Source organism: Symsagittifera roscoffensis, unplaced genomic scaffold, assembly GCF_963678635.1.
Source record: "Symsagittifera roscoffensis unplaced genomic scaffold, txSymRosc1.1 SCAFFOLD_116, whole genome shotgun sequence".
Classification (NCBI taxonomy): Eukaryota; Metazoa; Xenacoelomorpha; order Acoela; family Convolutidae; genus Symsagittifera; species Symsagittifera roscoffensis.
This window is the reverse complement of record NW_026971453.1, coordinates 135,365-147,714: the sequence shown is the minus strand read 5'-3', so window position 1 is coordinate 147,714 and position 12,350 is coordinate 135,365. Positions and strand designations below refer to the sequence as shown.

Here is a 12,350-nt window from a genome sequence, read left to right as displayed (position 1 = left end):
AAAACTTTAAATGGCTTAAAAAAGAACAAGAAAACTTTTGACGTGAGCCGGATTCATACCCTCGACCGTAATATTAAGAGCTTCACGTCGTCGCATCTGCGCCATAATAACATAAGAAACGACGAATACTAGCCACTAATAAAGCAGATACCAAGATACTTTTTAATTGTCTAATACGTCCTCGCATCTTGGCCACTATCGCTCGAAATTACCGTTACACTAGCCAACAACAAAACAGTTACAGATGCTATTCAATTGCAAATGCAAAAAAGGTAACCAATTGTGATGTATGGTTGCGTGGAATCGTTTGTCACGCAGCTCCAGCTCAATATCTGAGCCAAATTGATTGATTCTTGTTTTCATATGAAACCTCGCACGCAGATGACTTTCAGCAGATGATTATTTACAGAGAGGCCGAGCTGAGCTTCGCACCATTTGCGATACAAAAAAGAATGACCGTTATTAAAATCAAATGGAAAGAAAAATCAAATATTAGAAAAACCTCCAAAAATCGTTTTGGTCATACAATTTTCTAAAAACCGCATAAAAGTCCAAAAGATCTGGAAAAAAAGTACCAACACCATTAAAAACTTTACAAGGAGCTTTAGGAAGGCTAGAAAAAAGCTGAACTTTCAAAAAAAAATTTGCAGGAACTAAGCCGGCAAAAATAAGCAGACAGACAGACCGAAAATTTCCACTTCGCAAAAAACAAGTCCTGAATGAAATCGAATCCCGGGTGTTACAGTGACTTAGCAGAAAGCTGAACTTTAAAAAAAATTCGGGTTACGAGAACAGCCGACGAAAATAAACAGACGGACGATGGTCCGAAAAATTACAAAAACTACAGAAATTACAAAAAATACAGTAAGTACAGAAACAAAATTACAAGCCTTTGCTGTTTCAAGCAGATGGTTTACTTCTACGCTAGATTTTTGATTGAATTTTAATTTATAACTAGCAGACAGGGAAAGACAGCCAGTAAGTAAAAAAAATTGATAACTTAAAAATAAAACTTCAAAAGTCAAAATGTTGTCTGGAATCATGTTCTATTAGCGGAAAACATGTCCAAAAACACATCGACGGCGATAAATGACAATTCGAAAAATCAGACACAACGGCAACAGAACCGACAAAACTTGAATAATTTCTCGTAGAACCGAAACTATAATTGCTGTCAAGAGAAACTTTCAACTATAAAACCTATTCTAAAAATTTTAGCAATTTGTTCGATCCGGAACGATGTCAAGAGAAACTTTCAACTATAAAAACTATTTTAAAATTTCAGCAATTTGTTATATCCGGAACGAAGCATGACACTTCCGATTTAATGAAAACCACTCAAGCAAAAAAAAAACAAAAGCAGCATATACGAAGTCAAGACTAGTAAAAATACAAACTGCAGGAGTAATTAAAGCAGTTAAAGCAACATTAAAAATTGCGAATAAAAAAAGCAATTTTACGATCTGGCCACTAATCCGACAAAACATAAGCAGACTAACAATAGGTCCACATTTTTCGGAAAGGAGTATTTCCAGTTTGAAAGAGATTCCTGGTCAGATTCGAACTAACAAATTTTGCCGTCCCAGGTGTGTTCTTAGCCTCCAGGCTAGGTGCTGTAGACGCAATAAAAGTTGAATTCATTATGAGCCAAGATACAAAGGATTAAATTGATCCTGCTAACAAGTTCCGATTTGAAGAAGTCTATGTTCCGATTTGACAACGCTTGCTAACCGCAAGCGTAATTATGACTGCTAAAATATGGAGCAAAAAAGATTTCAGGTACTTCTTCTGTTAGTCTGCAGTTTCTTTCATTTAAATAATTGTAAAAAAAACTTGTGCTTCTAAATTAACAATAACAACTTCCTTCAGCACAATGTTTAATTGAGACCCCAGAAAACAAACGAAGCTGATATTACTTGATATCTTTCAAGTTAACACAAGACACCTTTTTGTCGCTAATTTTTGCAGTTAAAATTGAAGGCTTCCATTTTGAGCAATCAAATATGAAGCCAAAGAATAAATATAGTGCAACTGTTCGTCCCTTTTTTCCTTCATTGAAATAGGTACAAAATATGGATATTGTTAATTACATCCCATCTCCATAATCTTTTTTTTTCATTTCCAAAGAAACTAATCAAAAGAAGCGAAAAAAATTATCAACTAGTCAGAAACATTTTGAAATTTTGAACTCTTCGGGCTTATAAAAAGAACTTGAGAATCCATGAGGCACATTGGTTGTCAGAAAACTTGACAAAAAAAACGCCATGAAAACAATGATAAAAAACTTGAGCGATTAAATTTTAAAACTTGAAACTTTTACAAAGCATTTTGAAAGGAAATAAACCATTTCTGCCCTTCAAGCGACACAACATAAGTTGATTTTGCCAATAAAACAAACCAAAATTATTTAAATTGAAAAAATTAACCATCATCCGAGTTGTTAAATTGACAAAATAACAGTACGACTGTCAATTATATTAAGAATTGTTCGAATCAGAAATACGCAACGATTTGAAAATCCAAACATTCACATTTTCCCGGAAAGAAATTTCTATTTCATACATTCTAATGAAAAAACAAGGTCCGACCGGGACTCGAATCCCACACCAGTTGGGAAGGAGCGTAGAAGTTGTTAAGGTTCGATAAAAAAAAGACTGTTTAGTTACGTAGACACTCGCAGGGCTGGTCAATAAAAAACAGGGGTTGTTTTAAACAGTGTTTAAAACTGTTTTAAACACTGTTTAAAACATGACTCAATTTTAGTGTTTTAAACAGTGTTTCATGTTTCGACTGCGAGGGCGCAATTATTACGCAATTTAACTTGATTCATCCAAATTAACACGTACAGTGCAGTTCTTTCAACAAGCTATCAAGTGCGCATTTGCCATGCAAGTTTTGCTGACATTATACAGCTTTTAATCAGAGATTACTTATCAAAACCATTAATTTTCAGCGTTCAGCACAATGGGGTATGTGGAAGGGGACCTCAGGAACAGCCTTTCCTCAGAGAAAACTGAGAAACTAGCATTTTGTATGCGTTGCTTGAAAAAATAAATTCTTGCAAAAAAAACATGTTTTAAACTGTTTTAAACTGTTTAAAACGTTTAAAACAGTTTTAAACGTTTTTTTTTAAAAAAAACATATTTTGACCAGCCCTGGACACTCGTGAGAAAAGTTGTTGGTCTAGTTTTCGATTAGGAGATACTTGCTCTCGCACTACTCGAACCATTCACATAAAGCATGACAAAAACATTTTTTTAAAATCTGAATACAATGCAAAATAAGCCGGAGATTAAGCCGACTGAATGTTAGGCAAAACCAATTGGTCGATATAAAATTGCCAAAAATGATTACCAGACAATATGCTACCCTAAACAATTGTCAAAAAATTGCGTGCTACTTTAAATCCGACTCATATTCAGTATGTGAAGCAACCCACATCTCAGAAACGACGCCGACTAAATTTTTTGCAGAAAAATTGAGCATAATGAACTTGTAATTCTAGAGGCTTACTGCGAAAAGGTCCGACCAGCTATTTTACTGAGATATCAACTCTTAACAAGCTATCTAACTGAGATATTAACTCTTAAAAGACCAGAAATTGTATTCAGAAACACTTAACGTTCTCACGTGTAAAACCTGAGAACAAAACTTTAGACGGAAAAAGTCTTAGTATAACATACCAGCTGTAATGAAACAAGCACTCAAAACTGATTCAGACAAAAAAATTCAAAAACAACAGTTCTCATTGATCAGATGAACTTTGCATATTGTCCTCTCGCTCAGAAGATAAATAGTCTGACCTGAACTTAACTTTACTGACCTGTTATACATGACCCAAGCGGAGTCCACATCCTGAACACTTTGATCAATTCTCAACCCAGTCGCAGCTCCGTTGTGGAAAAAAGCCCAACTTCTAGCAGGGAAACTTAGCGTGTTAGTCGTTATCTGTACCGACACATTTTTAGGCATCACTTTACACGAGAAGTTCATCTCTGGAATCGGTTCTGTAGACGTTATATTAGGCGAAACTGAGCTTAGTGCAAACATGCCTCTGCCCACGGGCAAAGCCATTGTTCGCTTGGCATAATGGGCCAATATCAACTGCAGATCTTGCTGCTGGTAGTTTGCTTTCACTTTAATCGGTTGGGATGAATTCAGCATTCTTGAAACAGATTGAATTCTACTGTCTTCAGGAAATAAGACATTAAGCACTTCCATGTCCATTTCCAACCCATTTGTTTTCAAAATCGTCCCTTGCACAGAATTTTTACCCTGAAATGGGCCTAACTTAGCGTCTCTGCTCATGTAATAAGTACTGGTGCCCCTTTTAGACGTGATCATTTCACTGGAAGTATTTTTAATCCCCTTTTTGCTCATGTCTTTCGCTCGAGTTAGGGTCGCTTTCTGGGATATCAAATCCTGCCTTTTGATCAAGTTGATAGCATTTTGGGTCCAATTAAGCGAGGGTTTCAAATGACCATGATAAATGACGTCATAAAAAGGAAGTGAAACACCTGCGGGCAAAGTGCAGACAAAATCTGAATCAATGCCCATTACTTCCATTAAGACTAGCATCCGTTCAGAGAAAGAGGCCGACTTCAAATTAAAGTCAACTGATCCTGACTTCTCTTCAATTGAGTCTCTTTCCGCTGACAGATTTTTTAATGTGCTTGATGGAAAAAATCTCAAATTCAATTTTCTTTCCAATTCCAATGGCATTTCATTACCCGTCAGATCAATTAGAATTTTAGAAATAACTGCCGAAAGTGAAATTTTCCCATTATCACTATTCTCTCTTTCATTGAATTCTTCTTTGTCCGATGTCTTCAAGTAGGCATAATACATGTAAACAACTGCCACTTTGATAATTCTTTCAGTTACTCCCCAAATAACAGGAAACATGCTTAGGGTGCTCGGATTGTTTTTAATTGCATCCACCAAAGCGTCCCGTTTTTTCGTCCCGTTTTCTTTACCACAAGAATTCCATTCCATTTCAGTAGCCCGAAGTGCTTCAAACTCTAATAAAATGTCAGTCCAATTCTTACATTTCAGTGCGCCTCTAACCCAACAAATAAAACTCGACACAAGACCATGACAACCGGTAAAAAAAGCCTCCAAGTCATCTAATTCATTTCCATATTCGGTAATAAATATTTCCGCTTTCAAGGGCAATTTTGTCTGATTATCGCGCAGATTTGCAGGGAAAATCTCGACAGGAAAATCAGAGAAATATCTAAACTTGACTTCCTCTAAGCCCAATTTATGGGCTATCGAAGCCAAAAACACAGCTAAAGTTTCAGTTTCCACACTTTTAGTCAAATCTAGTTTTAAATCTTCATAAATTACATGCGCAATTTTGAAAACTAATTCAAAACTTTTGTTCAATTTCAGTTTTGTAGCTGCCTGCGCTTTAGGTTTACCCTGTGACGTTTCGGGTAAACTTTCGTGATTGTTTTCATTACTTTTCGTAAAAAGACACAAATCGGCAAATTCAGCCACAAACCCAGCTTGCATCATTTCCTTAAAGTCGTCTTCTGTTCCAATGTCGTTTCTTTTGACCTTTTTTGAACTCAAATCTGAACAACTGTCCATTGACCTCGACCTACGCGCACTTTCAATTTCAACAAATCCAAACTCATTTTCCAGAAACGAGACAAACAATTTAAACTCACATTGGGAATCGACAGTTTTCCCAATAGCATTTCTACAAACAAACCAATTGACCGCAAACTGTGTGAAATCAGCGTTCGAAAAGCAACGTTTGAAGCTCTGTAAAAACAACTCGACCGCCGGGTTTTCAAACAGTTTGGGCAAAGTTAGGTAAACAACGTTGGTAACTCCAAACGTGTACCCGACTACTGTTCTACCGACAGAAGCGTGGAAATTATAAATAGAATTCCAGTTATTGACTGAACTTTCCATGTTCAAAGTGGAACTAAACAAATCAGGACATCTGACTTTACACACTTTTTGTGGCCCAGAGTACAGAGCGACTGCTGATTCCTTCTCCAAAATTGCCATATATGGAAGGTCTTCGATATTTATTGCATCAAAACATGATATAGTTGACGTTTTTATCATTTCAAAATGTGTAGCTTTGGCTGTTTTTGTTTCAGATACCTTGAACAAGCTTAGACTTTCAATTTGCCCTATAAACAGACAAATAAACTTGTTTCCCAGAAAATCAGATGTTGTAAAAGCTTTGGAAGCAACGAATTTCGACGTATGTTTCGATGTCAAGGAGCCCTCATTAGCGATTAGTTCCAAGCATAAATTAGGAGTCAACGGCATTTCAAACCAGGGCAAAACATGGGAGTTTCTGCTTAAATGAGTAGACGATTGTGCTTCCGAAATTGTAGAATTGATGTAAGGAGAGCTTTGACAAAGAGGTTGAGACGTTAACCTATAACTTTTTCTGAACAAAGGGCTTTGTTTCTCTGAAAACGGAGAGCGAAACTTCTGATGACTCATGAAATTGGGCTTCAAAATTGGGGAGAAGACGCTTGCAGTTTTATCCAAATGGAACCCTGGTGTTTTAGCCGGCTCTTTCATTCTCGTCAAATGCGTTTCACACAATTTAAGCTCACATTGATGATAAAAATCCTCCTTTTCGCCTTCGGTCGCTTTTCGAATTTTCCAAAATCTATGACCTCTTTTTGAGTCATGCGTGATCAACATTTCTAGACTTTCAATTGAAGCAACAATGCAACTCTTCTGAGAACTACTGAACTCGGAAATCGTTACAATGTTCGTTCTTTCATCTGCGGTACAGCAAATTATTGGAACCAGTTCTTCGCATGGGTGACCCAGATTATACAAGCTAGGCAAAGGAATCGAGCTGGACGCAACATCTTTGCTTTCAACGATCAACCCGAAGTTCTTGGTTGCCCAAACAGATTTCGGCTCAACTGTCAACTTGGATTGGAAGCAATCACCTGAAAAATATTTTCCTCTGCAATTCCTGGAAACGCAATTTAGAAAAAAAAACTCAAGTGTGTCTTGAGTTTCGCTTGGCAAATTTCATTTACAAAGGAGCCTCAAAACTCAACAAAACAAACAAAGCCAACATACGGATGGAAAATTGTCCATGACATTTTGTCGTTTCATAATCAAGATGTTTTAGTCATTGACACTTTTATGAGGAACAATCTAACCAATTAGAACAGACTGGACCAAAAGTTAACCCTTTTAATCTGCTGAGCTCATAAAATCAAATTCCCTTTTTCTTCAAACACGTTCTTCGCGCCATTTGCACTTTTGATATTCGAAAGCGTAATTTGCTTTCATTTCACAAGGCATTTTGAAGCGAGCAGTGGAAAACAACTGCGTGAACTCTAGGAAAAAAAATAAAAAAACAAAATTTAAATAAATGTACAACGCTGATTTAAATTATCCGGACAAAATGAACAAAACTTGAACTTTGAAACACATTTTTCTCAAATTGCGTTAAGATAAGACAAAAAGCGAAGAGAGCAAAAATTGCTTAGCAATTCATCAGAATTAGTATGGTGCAAATTTTTTTCCGAAATTCTCTACCTTTACCCCAAAAATAGGTCATTATGGCTTTTTGCAATTAATCAAGAATTACACTGAAACTACTTTGTTAATTGATGAGATATTTATATCACAAGAAGCTTCTTACACAGCCCAACAAAGTTTGAGAAGGGTTAAATCTCCAAAAACCCGTATCAGAGAAAATATGTTTGCTTGATAGTCAAGAAAGGTGATTAATAGTATATAAAATCCAAAATCTTTGCTTAAAACGAATTTTAAACAACTTAGTCAAATTGTTGAAGATTTAACCCTTCGAACTTTGTTGGGCTGTGTAATAGCTTTCTTGTGATATATATTTCTCATCAATTAACAAAAGAGTTTCAGCGTAATTTTTGAATAATTAAAAAAAGCCAAAATGACCCAATTTTGGGGTAAGATTTTGGTTGAAAATTTCGGAGACAAAATTAGACCATATTAATTCTTTTTGATGAAAACCTAAGCAACTTTTGCTCTCTTCACTTTTTGTCTAATCTTGACCCAAAAAACGTGTTTGAAAATTCAAGTTTTAATCGTTTTGTCCGGATAATTTAAATCAGCACTGTATTCATTACGTTCATTGACACTTAAGAAAACTCAAGCGGATCAGATTTGTCTTAACTTTCGTATCAAGCTATTAGAACTAGACAAATCAGATTAATGGGATTAATATATAACCGAAATTGTAAACCAAAGGCATAGCGAAGCCTCGCACCACTACGCAACTAAACAGCCGAAATAGAAACAAAAACAACATGAAAAAAAATTGTTTGAAAAAAAATGTCAAAACCAGATCTACCAAAAAAACGTTTTTCTCGATTTGTTTTGGAGGAGGTTGTTTCAGGAAAAACGTTAAAAAGAAGGAAATTGCCAGTTTTAAACTCGCATCGAAACGAAACATGTGCAGCGATAACTAACTCGATCATTCTTGCGTCGACGCTTTTCATATGAAAAGACTATAAAAAACAATTTGAAACCCGAAGTTTTGCAAAAACTAAGTGAGTTTGAAAAAACTGGATTGATATTTAAGTTTTTTATTCCGCTGGTAAATCTTTTCCCGTTCGATATGGAATTTGCCTTCTTTTTAACAAACGAAATGAACTTAATTTAAAAAAATCATAGCTCAAATCATCGAAAATTAAATTTGTGCCTGAACAAATTTTGATTTTTGCTCAAAAAAATCCATCGCGAACTATATAAGAGACTGAAGTCGAAATTGGACATATTATGCTGTACTTAAGCAATGGTTTACAGAATAAATTTGTTTAAAAAATTATTTGAAAAATTTTCATTTAAAAACAGACAGACGATAACCCGAAAAGCAGTAAATTTCTTGTTTGCAAAACAGGTCAAGGATGAAATCGAACCAAAGGTATTTGATGACTCAAGTATATGTGTTACTTCTACGCCAGATGCATTGGATATTTGATAAAATTTGACACAGAGGCGAAGCTGTGATTCGCAAACACTTGCGAGAACACGACAAAAAGCAGCTCTATCAAATGAAATAAAAAAAAAGAAAATTAGCCTCGAATTAGCAAAAACTCTGTTTCAAGTAGGATTCGAATCTGCCACCTACTGCAATCAAAAGATTTTGAGTCTCACGAATTATCCACTGAGCCACGCAAGCTTAACAACCGACAAACATCAGTCACGAATAAAGCAGCTACATTTGCTAATGAACTGCCAATTCCAGTCAGCAAAAGTGGCACCAAATACAAACAGACTCAATTTTGCGATAAATAATTTGGAATATAACAAACTGAAGGCATCGACTATGAAAAAACTGCAAAGGTTCCCCAAAAATGGCACCAATATTTGCGACTTAGGTTGAAAAAAAAGTTTCGTACTAATACACTCGCTTCGCTTCAAGTGCGAAACCTTGTGAACAAAGCTGTTTACGGGGAAGAAAAGTCTAGTACCCAGTTGCAACAAGCTTGCTGATCGCAAGTGTAAAAAAACGAGCCTCAATAATGTTTGAAATTATCACAAAAAATACGAATGAAAGAACTGAAAATTCTTTCTTTTCATTAATTAATTTTTAAAATGGCTAGTGTTCAACGCACCTCCGAAGCTATGAATTTTCGAGAAAAAAACTCATGAAAACAGCATATATTGGAAATAGGATCTACATCCTTTGCATTCTTTGGGTTTACCCTGACAGCACCCAATTATAGAGATGGTAATTTCAAATTTTGTAAATTTGTATTCTTTTTTAAACAAAATTTGAAAAGCCATAAAACTTTGTGAAGTTTTTTATATCTAAACTCTTTGAAACATTTTATTATGACATAAAAAACGTCACAACTCGGAAACTAAAAGCAATTGAACAGTCGCATTTGGATGCACGATTTGCAACTCCTGAAAGACTGGGTAACTTTCACAGTACCCAACGAAAGCGCTGGGAGTTTCAAATGTTTTCACAAAAAAAATTGCAAAAAACCATGAAAAAAGTCATATAACGAAAACTACAAAGATTTGAGTAGTCACAATTGAAGGCGAGATTCGCAACCTCTGAGAATACTCTGATAGCCCCTAACTACAGGGTTGCTAATGACGAAGTTTGAGAAATAACTTTCAAGCCAAGTTCTCTGAAATTTTTTTTTGGAAAAACACAAAATTGTCGTATTTCGTAAACTAAAAAATTTGGGTATTCAAAATTGGAGGCATAAAAGCCGTTGGAGTATTCATGAGTTCGCAACCCCTGGAGGAATCCTGGGAGCAAACCCATTATTTGGTTGCTAACTTTAAATTGGTGAAATAAACACTGAATTCAAACTGGAAAACCGAAAAAAAATCTGCAATATACGATATAGCTTAAGCGTGACAAAAAACTTTCGAAAAATAATACGTTGAAAAAGCTTCAACGTGGCGAGATAGTGAACCCCGCATTTAAATATATAATAGATTAGGCATAACAAAAGCTGAAATATCTTACTGTTACAATTTCCAAGTAATTAGGTGATTTCGAAAATCCCGTTTATAAGCTGGACTCAAAATCCAAAAACAATGTTTGATCTAAACCAACGCATCGGATCAGAAAAAAAAACAACTAATAAATTTCAACAGACAAAATTTCAGACTTTTATTCTATCTTGAAAATTGATGTTTGGTCGGCTCATATAATCAGACTCGGAAGTTGTACGTTTAAAACTACCTTAACGATACAAATATTAACCACTATTTTACTGAAAGTAGGTAACCTTTAAAAGTCATAGCAGTGAGAAGAGAAGACTTGATCATGACGAATGCGTCCCAGGTGTCTGCATTTTCCTCGCAACAATCAGCTGGATTGAATGTGCACCATAGTCCAAAATCAAGGTTTTCTGGGAGCGACACAGTTTTGTAGTCAGACGGATTGTTGATATTTGAACATGAACTCGTTTGTCCCCAGACAATCAGTCCATTTTGAGAGAACACAAATTCGATGGGACCTGACGTCTTTCGATAAAACAAGAGATTAGGCCTTTTTGAGCTCACTAAATTAGCAGTTGGATGAGCTGCTCCTATAGAAGAAACGTTGAGCGGAACACATTGATATCTTTCGCAGTCAATCATTGTTAGCGGAAGCTCCATTAAACATTCATGTCATCAATATCTGAATGAAATAATAAACATAAAAACTTATCAAATATATTGAGTTCAAAAGAGACGGCAAAATAACTCGCAATGCGGCGCTTTTAGTTGCAAGGTATCGGTCTTGAATTTGCTCTTTTATAAATCAGAAAAACAGAAATTATCATGGTAACCGAAGTTACTACACAAGTCCTTCATCGTTTCACACTGTCAAAAAAAAACATTTAAATTTTATTAATTAGGGAGAAGTAAAGTATAACGTGAATAAAAGTAAAGACAGTCTGATGGATGGGAACACAGCCAACCTGATTGAGAAAACTAACACCTGCGCTGAATAAAACGGAGTTGAAAGAAACTCAAAAAGATTGACCTCATATGAGGTCAATCTTTTTGAGTTTCTTTCAACTCCGTTTTATTCAGCGCAGGTGTTAGTTTTCTCAATCAGGTTGGCTGTGTTCCCATATGAGACTACGGGTCTATCAGATTCTTCTACTAGGCAGCGCTTTCGATCCCTTGGCTTTACAAAAAAAATCTAGCAAAACAAAAAAAGAAGTAATTTTATCAATAAACAGGCGAAGCGGAGCTTCACACCACCTGCGATGCAACAGAATTATTTAAAAAAGCAAGTAGAAAAAATTGAAAAATGTTGAGAATAACTAGGTGAACCAAAATTTTTGTATAATTCGAGGAAGGACACTTAGGGCCCAGCTAAAGCTAAATGCACGTCTTTGATATATTTGAATTTACTTTACTGATGCGGGACAATGCGTAATTTCATAAATAGAAAACTCAATTTCTCACTTTACTTTTTAATTAAGTTTAGCAACAAATTTTCCTAAATTGACATAATAATTTTTATGTTAATGTGTGCCATTTGCCATGTTACCGTTATTCCTGGTTCCATTCCTAGGACCGTTATACCACTCAAACTCCTTGTGGAAGCTGCCACAGCAACATAAAAGAGAAAAGATGAGACTATTCAATGTGACATATGTGAGCACTGGATTCACCAGAATTGCAGTGATATTCCTGCAGAACCGATGAAATATCTTGGAAAAGTGAAGGGGGATCCGCTGGTTTTGTGAACCATGTGAATTCTATTTAGTCGGCGCAAAACACATACACCGATCAGATCGACAGCGTCAGGGCAACAAATGAGGAAACGCAAAAGGACATTCAAGATATAAAACCTATTATAATGCTTTCAGATCCGATGTGTGCAAAGAAAAAAAGAAAAAAAT

The 12,350-nt window shown here is 35.6% G+C and overlaps 1 protein-coding gene across 1 annotated transcript; it reads right to left on the bottom strand.

Moving 5' to 3' along the window:
* Positions 1 to 3,823: 3,823 nt before the first annotated feature.
* On the bottom strand, positions 3,824 to 11,127 carry LOC134856448 (anaphase-promoting complex subunit 1-like; the record flags this gene model as incomplete). Its single annotated transcript, XM_063872728.1, is given in 2 exon segments — positions 3,824 to 6,938; positions 10,737 to 11,127. Coding segments are annotated over 2 exon segments (3,488 nt in total), but the record flags the coding sequence as incomplete, so codon positions are not given.
* Positions 11,128 to 12,350: the final 1,223 nt, after the last annotated feature.